This window comes from Priapulus caudatus, unplaced genomic scaffold, assembly GCF_000485595.1.
Source record: "Priapulus caudatus unplaced genomic scaffold, Priapulus_caudatus-5.0.1 Scaffold108, whole genome shotgun sequence".
NCBI lineage: Eukaryota > Metazoa > Priapulida > Priapulimorpha > Priapulimorphida > Priapulidae > Priapulus > Priapulus caudatus.
In genome coordinates, this window is record NW_014577169.1 from 45,154 (window position 1) to 63,512 (window position 18,359).

Here is an 18,359-nt window from a genome sequence, read left to right on the forward strand (position 1 = left end):
CATCTATATGCGGTTACAGAAGAGTAAAAAAACATTTACAAGCGAAATTTTAATCAAATATGCAATAAATAAATGCCACAGATGCTAGATAATCTGGGTCACTATAAATCGAATAAAATACAGCTTTATGAAACTTATACGGCTATATATCTGCTTTATCTGATTGACGTGTTTTCGGATAAAAATCCATTCCATTATCTATAGGTTGTAAAAACCACATTACACACAGCACTGTGTATACTGCCTCATATCAGTGAATTTCGCATTGAGTTTGCTTTCGATGAACAATGTTGACTATTTTAGTGTATTCGAAGCTTTTTAGCACTAAAAGAGATGCACAGCCTGACTTCTTCCTAACATAGCTTCTTCTATTTAACAGCTTTAGTGAGTGCATATATTAATTATACTGTATCTGAACTGATGACTACAGAGGGGTATACCCACTGCGTGTGCCCGAGTGGGCACCACAACAAGTAAACGGTAAGTGCTGCATCTGATAGCATTGAAAATTGGTGGCATGTTAATAAAAATACATTGGTTTTTCCCTGCTGCTCCCTCCCTTCTTTCCACTCATATTCCTTCGATGTATGGGCTACTTGTGGTATTTCTACCTCATTGTGGTTATTTAGGGGTAATATACTCCAGGGATAAGTGCACAGGTACCTGTTGTCACTGCCGTAGTAAAGGTGTCCCCACACGTCACCATGTCAACGACTCCTGCCTCTTGTGACACAGTAACTTCATGTGGACCAGAAGCAGTTTCTCCTTTCTCGTAGCCGAGCTGTCCAAACTGATTCGAGCCAAACGTCCAGCACTCACCATTCACTGTTTAAGGCAGACGTAGGTACATTATTATAATATTATCTTGGAGGAGGAGCTGTTTTAAAGCTATTTGCATTCCTTATCCTCCCCCTTCTCTCTCACGCTCTCTCTTTTCTTTATCTCTCCTCTTCTTTCTGTCTCTACCTCTCTCTCTCTCTCTCTCTCGCTCGCTATCTATCTGTTTCTTTCTGACTGTGTATGTCTCTCTTTCTCTCTCACTCTGTCTCTCTCCTCTCTCTTTCTCTCTCTCTTTCTCTCTATCCCTCCGTCCCTCTCACCCCCCTCTCTCTAAACACGTCACAAATTCATAGCAAGCACAACAATCATAAGCGATAACTACACAGTCAACACCGTGCTATACAATAGATTAAAACCACCACCTGTCACGATGGCAGCATGGGACGTCCCGAGCGTAGCGTCTTTCACGAGCAGATCGCATATAGGTGGCGCCGTCACATGAGTGAACACGCTGGCCTCTTCTACGTGATGTGACCTACCATCGCTTAAGATCCTGTCCAGTCCAAGCTTGTTGTACCTGCACATCAGATCATCATAATAAGCAGCAGATAAGATAAGATAAGATAAGATAAGAAGATAAGACGATTAATAAGATAAGATAAGAGTGTAATTATGATCTGAAATCACTCGTTAACCACCGGGATGCGATAAAATTAATTCAATTTAACGACAAAATATTAATGACACATGGGAATTCCGTTGATTTAAAAATTATACTAGAACCGTTTATATAGTACACTTCACTTAGGTTTCAAAGTTGGTCACACATAGGAGTAAATTTATTTCATGATGAATCTAATTATTTAACATGTCAGCAACAGTTTTAGATAAAATGGTCTAGTTATCTTTGTCAAGATGAATGAAGCTGCTTGAGATTGTCATAAGATAGTAGCAGTTGAAAAGAGAGTCAGATCAGTCCTTGATTTCTTTAGGTAGATCCTAAGCTTTATGAGGTTGTCATTGACATGGGACAGGGTGTATGCCCCCAGTTTTCTGCGTATTTACGAATTTGGATGTAGTCTCAATTTGTCTATCCAGAAAAGAGCCTTCTTTGCACAGAATCTTAGCTAAAGACCAGACAGAATCATGGGTATGCCTAAGCATGTAGTCCGTGATGGCTGACTTGTGTAGGTTATCCTGTGGCAGAGTTTTGGTAGGCCTGATCGGAGACTGCTGTCACCACTGATGATTCCACATCTTGTTCATGCTCCTTGAGGTGATTCATATTGCCTTCCGGTTTTCCCTATATAGACACTGATACAGTTTGAACATTAAATCTTGTGCACCGAGCCACATGTGTCATCATATTTTAGTTTGACTTTGGGGTAGCTCATTAGGTGCCTCACTGGGGTTTGTAGGGTGTGCTGGTGCTATGTGTCCACACTACTCGCACCCTCCAACACCAGCTACTTGCATTTCAGTGCCTTGTCACCTGCACATTGTTGATCTGGTACCAGGCTTATCCCACTTCATTCTGTTTAACAAAAACAACTAGACCAGATGTCAAAACTATTGCTAACCGGTTGAAGAAATGAAATTTGCCAAAAATACATTTGTATTACCGTAAAACCCAATGAACTCACTCTAAGACCCTCACACGTGAACATTATTCAACTCCAATCTTTGCGATAGTTTTGGGCCACAATCCGCGTGCTGGTACCCTCTCTCGACATCCTACAGGTTACCATTCTGGTCCACTGCCTTCCCTCCACCCACTTCATGCTACCCTTCCCCTCCACAGCCTCCTCACCTGTTGCTGCCGCAGGACAGCAATCGGCTCTCAGTAGTCACCAACATGGAGCAATCGACTCCGCAGTGCACCGATCGTGCGCTGGACGCACACGTGATGGGCACAGGCTGTGGCAGCGCAAACGACTCCGAACTGCCCAGTCCTAGCCGACCTGCACACGACAGCAACCGTCAATCCACGACGACCAACGACATTTCCTTTCTGCCAGCAACCGTCGAATATACGCCGCAGAATCAATGATGACGGACAGGCCCAAGGTCGGGCACACTTACCATTGTCACCACGCCCCCAGGCAAACACTTCGTTGTCATTGGTTACAACCATGACGTGGGACGTTCCGCAAGACACGAGTATTACTTCGAATCCGAGCAAAGCCTCAACGATCTTTGCCTGTAAGATGTAACATTTTTGAAAGATGGAACTTGGTGGTGATTGTCAGTTGGTGATTACCACATTTATGGAATGTAAAATGCGAGTTGTTTAATAGTTCTTAATAGTTCATGCAAATAAAAAAAGGTAGTGAATAATTTCTAGTTTAATCAGCAATATTTTTATTTTAATCATCCCATATTTGATATGTCCAACGTAAAACGTATTAAAGCTAAGATATCTAAAGGTGTGGCGGGCAAAATGACAGGAGGAAGCCACGTTCCTCTGGATTACCTGTGATACGTCGTTGTAATTCCCATGTCCAAGGCATCCGTAGGCGCCACTACCGAACGTCATGAGAATTCCTCGGTCTGACCGAATGACAAAACAGAGTTAAATAACAACTTTGCCATGCTCTGTAATGGACGCTTCGCCCCCTTCCCCCCCGAAGTTCCATGCGATCCAGCTCATGTGACTGTTAATTCCGCATACCGCGTATGATTTGATGATAGGAATGACTGTGAGCGTTTGATGCAAGCCCAAATGCGTAGTCGACCATGATCATGAACAACAGCGTCCCTGCGATCGGTGATCAGTTAGCATACTGACTCTTTGAACGCATATAACTCGATGCTACCACTTCATGCTATAGTCTCAGCCAGTAACTACTAACTTCGTGACGATATACTGACTAAATGTCAAAACAGTAGGCAGCATTGACAAAACCGCCGAATATCCACTACAGCAACCACGTATACTGCATCCGATCTTCCGACGATTGAGCGAAGACTGACTCAAGATAAAACATACCAGTGAGACACGTTGTGAACAGATCGCCGCATGACACGTGTGTTATGGTGACGGCAGACTGGCCTTCGAGGAAGCGAGGAGCGAACATGGTCGACTGATCGACGGCAACCGGGTTGAGCGTCTCGTTAGCTGGTGCGATGGAGGGGGTCGGCTAGACAAAATCCAGTGAGGGCACGAACGTTAGGCCGTCACCTCCCATTCGAGTTAAGAGCATTTGACATCATCTTCACTAGCAATATTCTGTTCCATACAAACGCTCAGGAATTGTAATCTTATATATGCAGTGGATTTACTAACATGCGTTTCATATCGAATCTATGTGTTTTATGTCGAAAAACAACAAATCACACGAAAAATATCTGTGCTTATTGACCACATAACACTCCTTATCGTAACCTGCAATCGACTGATGCCAATCGCAATAGGGCGGCAGCTCATTGACTCTTACCTCCCACAAGACCAGCCGTCCACTCTTTGTGACTCCCGCCTTCTGGGTCCTGCCGATGCCCACCTCAACGATCTCAATCTCCCTGCCCGGCAGAGGAAGCTTTCCAGGCGTGGTGATGCCCGCGCCCCAGCAGTACACCATCGACTGCGTAGACTGCATCTTGCCTACCTCGGCTGTGCTCTGGGTAGAGACGACGCTGCCAGTGCGCGACAGCTTCCCCAGTGATGTGGTAGGCCGGGCCGGGAGCGGTCTGTGCACCCTGAAGGAGGAAAACGCAAGGCTCGACTCCACATTGCCGCAACAACTCGAATAGGTCACAGCGAACATGGCCAAGAATGTGCTTCATGTTACGTCCCGGAACATCCCTGCTGCACAACAAGCGGCAATCAGCACACAGGTGCTCACTCAGGGCGGATTACGAATCTGTACCTGGACTTCACCCACAGGTATGCTGGGTCTGCCCGCATAGCTCTCCTCTCTGTAGCTGTTAATTACTCTAAATGTGAACATACAATGATCACCTGCAGGGAATCTTGACAAGAAAACTTTTCCCCGTCTTACTCGTCCTCACTCTAGACGGAAACATGGAATTTAAATATTGATGGATAAGTGGACGGTTTAATTTAATCAGTGAATAAATGAGTAGACATGTAGATAGACATGTAGACTGACAGACGGACGGACTAACGGATGGACGAACGGACGAACGGACGGACTAACGGATGGACGAACGGACGAACGGACGGACGGACGGAAGGAGGGACGGACTGACAGACGGACGGACGGACGGACGGACGGACGGACGGACTGACGGACGGACTAACGGATGGACGAACGGACGGACGTACGGACGGACGGACGGGCGGAAGGACGGACGGACTGACGGACGGACTAACGGATGGACGAACGGACGAACGGACGGACGGACGGACGGTTGGACGGACGGACTGACGGTCGGACTAACGGATGGACGAACGGACGGACGGACGGGCGGAAGGACGGACGGACGGATGAACGGACGGACGGACAGATATACTGCGACAGCCAGCCAGCTAGCACCGACTAGATGAAGCCAGCCAGGGAGATGTATTTACACCGATTACGCCGACGTTTCCGCAGCATCATAACGAGGTCGTGTCCGCAGTCATCGGCAGCTGACAGACTGCGGCTCATCAAGAAATCGGTTGCCCGCAAACTGCCGTGCATACGTAACAAGTACGAGAAGCTCGCGGCCGAAACAAAGGTAACTTTCGCGTGGCAATGCATCCTTAAAACAGATCACGACGTTTAAATATATAAAGAGTGACAGGTTCTGGCTCAGAGAAATGAAGGTGTCCAAACCTTCCATATACCATTGGCTGATCGAGGATTTTGAGATGGGGGGGGGGCGCAACCGCGTAGCCAGGATTTCATTTTAGGGGGTGCGGATTTTGTGATAGCGCCGGTGCGTTCATACCCACCGTCGTACGCTCACGCGATGCCAGCAGTAACAACGCATAGCCGCATGCAGACGAGGGCCTTCACGCGTTCACATATCCTGGTTGCGTTGTTATGTCTATGTGGGACACAACAGGAGCAACAGTCTCATTTACCCAGTCTGTGATTGCTATATGGGTAGATAGAGCGCTCGTGCGTTAAGAATCGGAGCATGACTAGGGTGAAGATCGACACTTTTGGATTCTTCTGACGTTAAAATTGAGATTGAGACGAAATTCGTGGTAAAATCTGTGATCATGGCTAGTTTACTGAGACACAAAGCGTGTGTGGTATCTAAGGGACAGGTAAAGTGGCAGCACGTGTCATAAACGGAAGGTTCCTATGGTTAATCTGCGCCATAGTATTAGGAGTGTCATAATATAGCATGTGTAATATCAGGAGTGTCATAGCATCTATATTATGACACTCCTGAAAATATATCATATATATATATCATGTCATATATATATATATATATGTCATATGAAATATAACAATCATAATATAATTATATCATCAGGAGTGAATAATAATAGATATATTATTATTCACTCCTGATATCATATATAATACTCCATGTAATTCTGCGTAGTGGTTGTTAATGATGGGACTATAACGAGGGGAGTGCTATATGTGTATGTGTTATCCATCATCGCAGGAGAAAGGAATGGCGGCAGAGCAGATCTCACTACGACGTAACTCACTACGGCATGTCGAACCCGTAACGGCAAGCAAAAAGAAGAAAAAGGCGAAAAAAGTCGTACAGGGATCGAGCTCCGCGGTGCGTGTTAACTAAGTGAGACATTACCTGCTGGAGCTGTTTTACCAGCAGGCCACGGCAACGGCAAGTATTCACATTGTCGTATGTCTTGTCGCTTCTGTGAAGGACGAACAGAATTCGCACGAAATGCGCTCGTGGCTCTGATGATAAACTTCTAAGACTATGAAGCCTATACTCAGACTAAGCCTATACTTGGCCGTACAGCTTAACTTGAAACGAGGACCCACCAGAGCAGATGGCATAATTGAACCCTGATTCTCTGCCTATAGGAGTTTGTGAAACCAATTTATAGATGATGTTGTGCGTTCATATATATATATATATGATTGGACTGCGCGAGTTGTAAAACGTAAATGGTACCACATTTTGTAAGTAGTGTTTCTAATTCGCAACTCAATTCAACCAAGTAGGGCTTGCTTTGAACCCCCTGCTTTGGACGTGTCAGTCGTGGTTTGTAGGTCGCACTTGCAAGTCAGCACGATCTTAAGTGTCGGGCACTTCCTATACAGTTAAGGTAGTGAGAATAAAACGTGATGACGTCGATGCCTCAGGTCAAGCAGCCGAGAAACCGCGCGGACTCCCGATCACTGCTAGCGACCCGTGACGCGTCCGATGACTTTGACGACTTCGACGAACCGGTCGACTACGGATACTACGACAGCGGTGGCAACTTTCACTACCACGACCGCGAATACGACACGGAGTACCGTCAGCAGCTGCAGCCGAACATCAGTCCTCGAAATTCAGTAATACACGGCGTTGACGGGATGCGGTCAGAGCGCAGGAAGTCGATGGCACTGAGATGGGATGAGGCACTGCACCAGGAGGAGGAGGAGGAGGAGGAAGGGGAGGAGGCTGAGGCATCCGACAGTGTAAAACCACTCACACGCCAGAGTCACTCGGGGCTAGCGGCATCACATGTGCCTACAGTGGCGCCATCTGTATCCGTGGCACCGGCTGCAGGTGGACCACCACCTCCTCCTCCAGCCCCACCAATGCCACCACCAGAATACTGGCTGGAGTGATTTTGATTCTGAGAAATGAAATATTCACATGTGGTGCATTCTGCATTGCGTCAAGAATGGTTCGCTCATATAACAGAGAATATGCACAATGTAATATGATACATATTTTAATATTTACATTATATACGTGAATTAAGTGTGAATAAGTTAAGTAGGTTCAACGTGAGCTTTGTCTAGAATAGTTACAGATCACATTATCACGATTTACATATATAGTTAAATCTAATGATACTTGGTTGACAATTTACATGTCGCCCAGGCGACCAAACGTGTTCAATATGACAGCATGATACATAGCGAAATACAAATCTATCTTTTCATCATATGTAAACATCGATTTTTACACAAACGAATGGCTGCTGCTACAACAGCTGTTGCTTCAGGTCCTACAATGTTTCCAGAAATGTCTCCAAAACCCGACACCAGATGGCGGCCAGAGGTCAGTGAATCAGTCGGGTCATACGTCGGCTAAAATTACCAAATAGATAATTAAATAAACAAATAAAGCAATGATAAAACAATTGAATATGAAATGATAAAAGACCTAACCATGATATTATTGCTATACAATTTCAAATACTTTTTAGTAGCCGTGACAACTAATGCAAACGTAATTTACACGCTATTCTTTACACATTTTTTTTACATCAGGAACTTGCTTTACTGCTTAGGAACAAAAACGCTTCCTAGACCATGAATATAAATCTATCATTGATCCGTTACTCCTGCTCACATTTGCAGCAAACTATGGTACTCCCGTGACTGCTGCATATTGATATCACCGCTTGGCTGTCTGGCATAGCGACCGCCCCAGGGATCCCAGTGTCCTCTCCCTCTCTCCCCAGCCGTCCACGTGCACCCTTTCCCCACGTGAATACAGAGCCATCTATGGAAAGAAAATGTTATAAATCAATCGGAAAGCCATAATGTGTGCATGTGCAAGTAAAGCAATTTCTCACACATAGACTCCTATATTATACACTCTCTATATACTCTCTATATGTTATATACTCTCTATATTATATACTCTCTATATACTCTCTATATATTATATACTCTCTATATTATACACTCTCTATATACTCTCTATATATTATACACTCTCTATATACTCTCTATATATTATATACTCTCTATATTATACACTCTCTATATACTCTCTATATATTATATACTCTCTATATTATACACTGACTCCTGATATTATGGTGCAATCCGTTCCCTTTCACGGACTTAAAAATCACTACAAGCAGAGCAAACAATGGGTAGCAGTATACCATTTCAAACACTTTTATAAACGGCAATTAAACACTGATATATGACTCCCAAGATAAAACTTGGTAACTTGACATTGAATATATTGGCTCCTAAATATCAGCAAATACCGTATAAAATTATCTTTAGGTCTCTGGAATCACACTGCATAACCATCTAGCTCTCATTCAACTTTGAACATCGGGTTGCCACGTGATCAACCCTAAAATCCTAGACGCATCAGACCATTTAGTTTAGTTAGCCTATAAACCAGACCTCCGCTCATCTACTGGGCCACGTCCAGTCAACATGCTGTCTAGAACACTGCTTTTGCTTGCTGCCATTGGCGTGTTGGCCGTCGCTGCCGGACCGACGAACCGAACAACATGCGTAAGTGTTTTTACTCTTTCATGCGGTCAGTGGTTGAAAGGTTAGAAGTGAGAGGTTATGATGGAGCTGGGGATTGTGATGACGATGGTCGTGAAGATGAATGGCTGAACGAGTGATACGAGGTAAGAGCGTGAATGGACAGAAGGAAAATGAAGGTAAAGAATGAGGTGTAGGTAAAAAAGTAGAAAACAGAGCGGGAAAGTGAATAAGGAAGAAATAGAAAGACGAAAATGAGAATGAAGGAATAGAAGGTAAAATGGGGCGTAAAGAATAAAATAACAAATAGGAAGCGATGAATAAAGGAGAAATATCCGAAATAAGAAGTAACAGGTGTCATTAAAAGGGGCAAGGTATATTAAAGAAGCCCAATGTTTATGGGTTTACCATAATCATATAAGTGATGTTATAATATAATAGTATAAATATATATACAAGTGATGATATAATAGTGATGTTCAATGGGAAACATGTTCGAATATACCCGAGTTTCCTAGCAGTACATCCTAGTTCAGAACGAAGGATCGTACGCATAATTTTCCACTCTGCAGGAGTTACCATGCGAAATGGACTTTGATGTGCAAGTTGGCAAAGCATACACAATCACTGGAGTACCGCTTCCCAGTACTGGACCAGATGGGTCAGTATCAATACGTATAGATCAATAATAGTCCAATTGATTCAGTGACGATTTATCGAACAGCTCGAAGACATGGCAGGCACGACATAATTACAAACATGATGAAGCAGAATCACGACTCGATGCAGTAGCTCTGCCGTCATTACTCTGAATGATTCCTTAGTCTCACGTTAGAATCTGCACTGTACTCACACTCAGCGTATCCCAACCCGCATGGAAGCTTACTCTCACTCACGATTTTCTCTGCTTCCTTCTCTCGCAGTTTCTTCATCAACCTGCAGGACGGACCGAGGAACAGCACGACTAACATCGGATTCCATCTGAACGCGCGCGGGCAAGAATCCATCGTCATCAGAAACAGTCGCATCGGCGGTGAGTGGGGAAAAGAGGAGCGAGGTGGTGGCTACCCTTTCGTCGAGGGTCAGGAATTCCAGCTGCTCATCATGGTCTTCACAGACAGGTGCGTAAGCAGCAGACAGACAGACAGACAGACAGACAGGTAGGTAGGCAAGCAGACAGGGGCGTAAGCAGCAGCGTTTGGAACATTGGTGGTTTGACAGCAATGCTGTTGTTTCGCGCGAGAGAGCTTCCAAAGGTTTACGAACGCAGTAATTTTGCCGCGAAACTTTCCTTTCGCGCAATTTGATATTTGTATGCTGGTGTATCTGCTCGTCTTGTGTCTGTCTGTTTCTTTTGAAGGGTTGAAACGCCACAACTTTAACACGATTGCTACGTAATAATTAATTAATAATAAGGTCGCTGTCCTATGACCCTTTCTGCATTGTTGCATCAGGCGATCATAATTGGGGTACCCGAAACACGACGTTTGTGTTTTGCAGTCGGACATCCATCGCTTTTCCTACGATGCGGCACTCCTTCAGTCGTCTCTCGATTGTACAACACAGGTTATGATAGGATACATTACGATCTCGCATTTCTCTCCTTCGTGTGCAGGTACAGCATCTATGTTGATGGCCGCCTGTATGCTGACTACATGCATCGCTCGTTTGTCTGCCTGTTGAACATCATGCGTCTAGCCGGAGACTTCCAGCTTAACGACGTGCAGGAGAAAACACACTGGACTAGGTGCACTCCTGTGCCAACCCTTTAAGCTCGCTGTGCTCCTGCAGATACGAGTCTGACTCGTGAGATGCCCGCGCACGTGGCGACCCACAGGAGATACTCGTTACGTTAGTTGCGGATTCAGTCTTAGCTTTAGTTTGTGGTCTTATTCTGTAATGCCGAATCGGGGGGCGCTAGATCACTAGCTTGCATCATTAATGTTGCAACCGGTAATGATTATTCAATGTCACTTTGATCACGCATGACATAATAAGCTATATATAGCTATAAAGCAGTGGAGTATATATTCACTATAAGCAGATATAGAAAGCTTTATCATCACTATAATTGGCTCACCATCAGCAGCACATGTCCGATTATCATGCTATCTAATGGCCCTGTCACACATTGACGATTTAGCCAGCGTATGCCGGACGTATCAAAATTTCTCTAAAACGCTGGCATACGCTGAACTATCGATTGTTTTTTCAATTTTGGGCGTATACATAGCGTATTCATAACGAGTTTTGGACGTATACTTAACGTATTAGTAACGTATATAGAACGTTTCGATAATTTATAGATAACTTATACCAACGAATGCTTAGCGTGTTGCCGGCGTTCACAACTTATGCCCAACGATAGTTTAACTTATGCATAGCGCGCGGCAGCATATCGCCGACGATCACGTGTCGTAGCCTATAAAAATGCTGCCGCTCGACGATTCAAATCATAACCGCACTAGACATCGCAGTATCAACATCACCTTCGCAGTATCAACATGCCAATACCATTTTATATACCAATTCCCTTAAACGCTGCCAATACGCATTATACGGTAGCTGTAAGTTAGAAACACGTTCAGTATAGTTCTGTGTGTCGTCCGGAACACGTCAAATACGTCAATATGCGTTGGAGACAAGTTACACATAGGTTCAAAGCACGTTACTCATAAGTAGAAATAAGTTTCGGGTACGCTAGACATTATCTCGACGTATTTCGACTTATGAGTAACTTACAGTAACGTGTGTGAACGTGTGTCAACGATCGCATAACTTACCTACAACTTATGGCCGCGTATGCGGGACGTATAGGCATACGCTGGCATACGTCGAAAAATTTTGAGCATCGCTCAAAAATTTTCGACGACCTCGCCGTACTACGACGTATACCAGCGTGTTTCAGCGTGCTTCAGCGTGCTTCAGCGTGCTTCAGCGTTCTCTTAACTTATACAAAGCTTACCCATAACTTATTCGACGTACGCCAGCGTATTCACCAAATTTTTGATACTCCGGCATACGCTGGCTAAATCGTCAATGTGTGACAGGGCCATAAGTTTCACCTTTATGTTTGATAGACATTTAACAAACAGCAGAAATTCTGAAATTCCATCAATTTGGAAGGCAAAATCAATCGAGAACATTTCTAAACATACTGCTCTTTCCTCATCTTTATGTGGTTACAGAAGAGTAAAAAAACATTTACAAGTAAAATTTTAATCAAATATGCAATAAATAAATGCCACAGATCTATATATAGGCCTATAAAGTTGTTCAGCCGAATTAGTGTGTTCGCGCATAACTAGAGAACTCCGCAGCCTAGAGGAAAACTAAAGATATTTTCAGAATCAGCACGTCTGGGAGGTGGTTCTGGCTAAAAAAAATTTTAAAAATTAAAAATGTTACTGGTCCATCTGGTGTATAAACGTGATGGCGCATTGGCCTCTTGACTAGAACATCCGATGCTACACAGGATTCGGGTTCGAGTACCAGCTGGGAATTATTTTCCCCTTTTTTCCTTTTTCCCTTACCTACCTCTTTAGTATTTATTATTTTTAATTATTAATTTATTTTAATTTATTATTTGTTTTTAATTTATTTATATATTTAATTTATTAATTATTTTATTTTAATGTCTTTATCTTTGATTTCTTATTATTTTTTACTGTTTGGGATGGGATGGGATGGATGGAATGGGATGGCATGCCGATGGGATGCGATGGGATGGGATGGGTGGGATGTGGTGCGATGGGATGGATGGGATGAGAATGGCATGGAATGGCATGGCATGCATGGCATGAGATATGCGATGGATGGGATGCAATGAGATGAGATGGGATGGGATGGGATGGGATGCGTGTGATGAGATGGGATGGGATGGCCATGGCATGGAATGGGATGGATGGAGTGGATGGATCATAGATGGGTGCATGGATAGATAGTTAGAATTTTTTGGGGTATTTTTCTTTCAACCAAGCGGTCACCAGCTGAGTAACGTGACTGATTTCCCCGGGCAACGGCGGGTATCCCGCTAGTGCTAGATAAGAGATGGTGATATATATGGCAAGCCATTACCATTATATGGTTTAATGCATTGTAAATTGATTTGGGATTCTAGGTTTAAATTCTTTAGAAATGATTTTGGAGGGTAATGGCTTGCCATAGATATACAGACAAGTGATGGGTCACTATAAACCTAATAAAATACAGCTTTATGGAACTTATACGGCTATATATCTGCTTTATCTGATTGACGTGTTTTCGGATAAAAATCCATTCCCATTATCATATAGGTTGTAAACACATTACACACAGCACTGTGTATACTGCCTCATATCAATGAATTTCGCATTGAGTTTGCTTTCGATAAACAGTGTTGACTATTTTAGTGTATTCGAAGCTTTTAGCACTAAAAGAGATGCACAGCCTGACTTCTTCCTAACATAGCTTCTTCTATTTAACAGCTTTAGTGATGCATATATGAATTGTACTGTATCTGAACTGATGACTACAGAGGGGTGTACCCACTGCGTGTGCCGAGTGGGCACCACAACAAGTAAACGGTGTGCTGCCTCTGATAGCATTGAAAATTGGTGGCATGTTAATAAAAATACATGTGTTTTTCACCCTGCTGCCCCTCCTCTTCTTACCACTCATATTCCTTCGATGTATGGGCTACTTGTGGTATTTCTACCTCATTGTGGTTAGTTTAGGGGTAACTATACTCCAGGGATAAGTGCACAGTACCTTGTTGCTCACTGCGTAGTAAAAAGGTGTCCCACACGTCACCATGTCAACGACTCCTGCCTCTTGTGACACAGTAACTTCATGTGGACCAGAACAGTTTCCCCTTTCTGTAGCCGAGCTGTCCAAACTGATTCGAGCCAAACGTCCAGTCACCATTCACTGTTAAGCAGACGTAGTACGTTATTATAATATTATCTTGGAGGAGGAGCTGTTTAAAGCTATTTGCATTCCTATATCCTCCCCTTCTCTCTCACGCTCTCCTCTTTTCTTTATCTCTCCTCTTCTTTCTGTCTCTATCTCTCTCTCTCTCTCTCGCTCGCTATCTATCTGTTTCTTTCTGACTGTGTATGTCTCTCTTTCTCTCTCACTCTGTCTCTCTCCTCGCTCTTCTCTCTCCTCTTCTCTCTATCCCTCCGTCCCTCTCACCCCCTCTACTCAAAACACGTCACAAATTCATAGCAAGCACAACAATCATAGGCGATAACTACACAGTCAACACCGTGCTAATACAATAGATTAAACCACCACCTGTCACGATGCAGCATGGGACGTCCGAGCGTAGCGTCTTTCACGAGCAGATCGCATATAGGTGGCGCCGTCACATGAGTGAACACGCTGGCTTCTTCTACGTGATGTGACCTACCATCGTTAAGATCCTGTCCAGTCCAAGCTTGTTGTACCTGCACATCAGATCATCATAATAAGCAGCAGATAAGATAAGATAAGATAAGATAAGAGATAAGACGATTAATAAGATAAGATAAGAGTGAATTATGATCTGAAATCACTCGTTAACCACCGGATGCGATAATAATTAATTCAATTTAAACGACAAAATATTAATGACACATGGGAATTCCGTTGATTTAAAAATATACTAGAACCGTTTATATAGTACACTTCATTAGGTTTCAAAGTTGGTCACACATAGGAGTAAATTTATTTCATGATGAATCTAATTATTTAACATGTCAGCAACAGTTTTAGATAAAATGGTCTAGTTTCTTTGTCAAGATGAATGAAGCTGCTTGAGATTGTCATAAATAGTAGCAGTTGAAAAGAGGAGTCAGATCAGTCCTCTGATTCCTTTGGGTAGGTCTAACTTTATGAGATTGTCATTGACATGGGACAGAGTGTATGCCCCCAGTTTCTGCGTATTTGCGAATTTGGATGAAGTCTCAATTTGTCTATCCAGAAAAGAGCCTTCCTGTCGCACAGAATCTTAGCTAAAGACCAGACAGAATCATGGTATGGCTAAGCATGTAGTCCGTGATGGCTGACTTGTGTAGGTTATCCTGAGCAGAGTTTTGGTAGGCCTGATCGGAGACTGCTGTCACCACTGATGATTCCACATCTTGTTCATGCTCCTTGAGGTGTTTCATATTGCCTTCCGGTTTTCCCTATATAGACACTGATACAGTTTGAACATTAAATCTTGTGCACGCGCCACATTGTCATCATATTTTAGTTTGACTTTGGGGTAGCTCATTAGGTGCCTCACTGGGGTTTGTAGGTGTGTGATGCTATGTGTCCACACTACTACCCTCCAACACAGCTACTTGCATTTCAGTGCCTTGTCACCTGGCACATTGTTGATCTGGTACCAAGGCTTATCCCACTTCATTCTGTTTAACAAAAACAACTAGACCAGATGTAAAACTATTGCCTAACGGTTGAAGAAATGAAATTTGCACAAAATACACTTGTATTACCGTAAAACCCAATGACTCCCTCTAAGACCCTCACACGTGAACATTATTCAACTCCAATCTTTGCGATAGTTTGGGCCACAATCCGCGTGCTGGTACCCTCTCTCGACATCCTACAGGTTACCATTCTGGTCCACTGACTTCCCGTCCACCCACTTCAGCTACCCTTCCCCTCCACAGCCTCCTCATCTCACCTGTGCTGCGCAGGACAGCAATCGCTCTCGGTAGTCACCAACATGGAGCAATCGACTCCACAGTGCACCGATCGTGCGCTGGACGCACACGTGATGGGCACAGGCTGTGGCAGCGCGACGACTCCGAACTGCCCAGTCCTAGCCGACCTGCACACGACAGCAACCGTCAATCCACGACGGACCAACGACATTTCCTTTCTGCCAGCACCGTCGAATATACGCCGCAGATCAATGATGACGGACAGGCCAAAGGTCGGGCACACTTTACCATTGTCACCACGCCCCAGGCAAACATTCCGTTGTCATTGGTTACAAACATCGACGTGGACAGTTCCGCAAGACACGAGTATTACTTCGAATCGCGAGCAAAGCCTCACGCATCTTTGCCTGTAAGATGTAACATTTTTGAAAGATGGAACTTGGTGATGGTGGTGATTGTCAGTTGGTGATTACCAATTATGGAATGTAAAATGCGAGTTGTTTTAATAGTTCTAGTAGTTCATGCAAATAAAAAAAGATAGTAAATAATTTCTAGTTTAATAGCAATATTTTTATTTTAATCCATCCCATATTTGATATGTCCAACGTAAAACGTATTAAAGCTAAGATATCTAAAGGTGTTGGCGGGCAAAATGACGGAGGAAGCCACGTTCCTCTGGATTACCTGTGATACGTCGTTGTAATTCCCATGTCCAGGCATCCGTAGGCGCCACTAGACAACGTCATGAGAATTCCTCGTCTGACCGAATGACAAAACAGAAGTTAAATAACAACATTTGCCATGCTCTGTAATGGACGCTTCGCGCCCCTTCCCCCGAAGTCCATGGCATCCAGCTCATGTGACTGTTAATTCCGCATACGCGTCATGATTTGATGATAGGAATGACTGTGAGCGTTTGATGCGAAGCCAAATGCGTAGTCGACCATAATCATGAACAACAGGCGTCCCTGCGATCGGTGATCAGTTGCATACTGACCTCTTTGAACGCATATAACTATGCTACACTTCCTATGGTCAGCCAGTAACTACTAACCTTCGTGACGATATACTGACAAAATGTCAAAACAGTAGCAGCATTGACAAAACCGCCGAATATCCACTACAGCAACCACGTATACTGCATCCGATCTTCCGACGATTGAGGCGAAGACTGACTCAAGATAAAACATACGAGTGAGACACGTTGTGAATGATCGCCGCATGACACGTGTGTTTATGGTGACGGCAGACTGGCCTTCGAGGAAGCGAGGAGCGAAACATGGTCGACTGATCGACGGCAAACCGGGTTGAGCGTCTCGTTAGCTGGTGATGGAGGGGTGGCTAGACAAAATCAGTGAGGGCACGAACGTTAGGCTCCGTCACCTCCCATTCGAGTTAGGAGCATTTGACATCATCTTCACTAGCAATATTCTGTCCATACAAACGCTCAGGAATTGATAATCTTATATATGCAGTGATTTTACTAACATGCGTTTCATATCGAATGTCGTGTTTTATGTCGAAAAAAACAAATCAGCAAGAAAATATCTGTGCTTATTGACCACATAACACTCCTTATCGTAACTGCAATCGCTGATGCAATCGAATAGGGCGGCAGCTCATTGACTTCTTACCTCCCACAAGACCAGCCGTCCACTCTTGTGTGACTCCCAGCCTCTGGGTCCTGCCCGATGCCGCACGTCAACAATCTCAATCTCCCTGCCCGGCAGAGGAAGCTTTCCAGGCGTGGTGTGCCGCGCCCCAGCAGTACACCATCGACTGCGTAGACTGCATCTTGCCTACCTCGGTGTGCTCTGGTAGAGACGACGCTGCCAGTGCGCGACAGCTTCCGCCAGTGATGTGGTAGGCCGGGCCGGGAGCGGTCTGTGCACCCTGAAGGAGGAAAACGCAAGGCTCGACTCCACATTGCCGCAACAACTCGAATAGGTCACAGCCAACATGGCCAAGAATGTGCTTCATGTTACATCCCGGAACATCCCTGCTGCACAACACAGCGCGCATATCAGCACACAGTGCTCACTCAGAGCGGGTATACGAATCTGTACCTGGACTTCACCCACAGTATGCTGGGTCTGCCCGCATAGCTCTCCTCTCTGAGCTGTTAATATACTCTAAATGTGAACATACAATGATCACCTGCAGGGAATCTTGCCTAGCTCATCTGCAGGATATCTTGCCTAGCTCATCTGCAGGGTATCTTGCCTAGCTCACCTTCAGGTTATCTTGCCTAGCTCACCTGCAGGGAATCTTGCCTAGCTCACCTGCAGGGAATCTTGCCTAGCTCACCTGCAGGGAATCTTGCCTAGCTCACCTGCAGGATATCTTACCTAGCTCACCTGCAGGGAATCTTGCCTAGCTCATCTGCAGGCTACCTTGCCTAGCTCACCTGCAGGGAATCTTGCCCTAGCTCGGTGTGTAGGTTGAGCACGGCGTTGAAGACATTGGCTGCGCCATGATCTGGTTCACGGTCGTCGTTTCGCGGGTCTAGCTCTAGCATGTGCAGCATGAGCTGACGCAACTCATCACTGTAGATGTCCGACACCGGCGCCACCGTGCCCCATGATCTTCAGAATCAGCGCTGGCAGAT

At 44.6% G+C, this 18,359-nt stretch overlaps 2 protein-coding genes and 1 long non-coding RNA gene across 3 annotated transcripts in view; 1 reads left to right on the plus strand and 2 right to left on the minus strand.

Moving 5' to 3' along the window:
• Positions 1-625: 625 nt before the first annotated feature.
• Positions 626-18,359, minus strand: part of LOC106805279 (serine/threonine-protein kinase Nek8-like) — a 28,543-nt gene continuing 10,809 nt past the window's right edge. The window contains 10 exon segments of the mRNA XM_014806816.1: positions 626-825; positions 1,203-1,357; positions 2,591-2,741; positions 2,863-2,980; positions 3,254-3,330; positions 3,770-3,920; positions 4,218-4,476; positions 18,159-18,251; positions 18,253-18,330; positions 18,332-18,359. Coding sequence (XP_014662302.1) covers positions 626-825; positions 1,203-1,357; positions 2,591-2,741; positions 2,863-2,980; positions 3,254-3,330; positions 3,770-3,920; positions 4,218-4,476; positions 18,159-18,251; positions 18,253-18,330; positions 18,332-18,359 — 1,310 coding nt within the window.
• LOC106805293 lies at positions 7,593-8,381 on the minus strand. The gene is made up of 2 exons (XR_001393413.1): positions 8,233-8,381; positions 7,593-7,967 (listed from the first exon to the last, which is right to left on the minus strand). It is a non-coding gene; the product is annotated as an uncharacterized LOC106805293 (long non-coding RNA).
• On the plus strand, positions 8,976-11,265 carry LOC106805291 (galectin-5-like). The gene is made up of 4 exons (XM_014806829.1): positions 8,976-9,143; positions 9,692-9,780; positions 10,043-10,240; positions 10,735-11,265. The coding sequence occupies exons 1-4, from the start codon at positions 9,063-9,065 to the stop codon at positions 10,889-10,891; spliced, it is 525 nt and encodes a 174-aa protein (XP_014662315.1). The 5' UTR covers positions 8,976-9,062; the 3' UTR covers positions 10,892-11,265.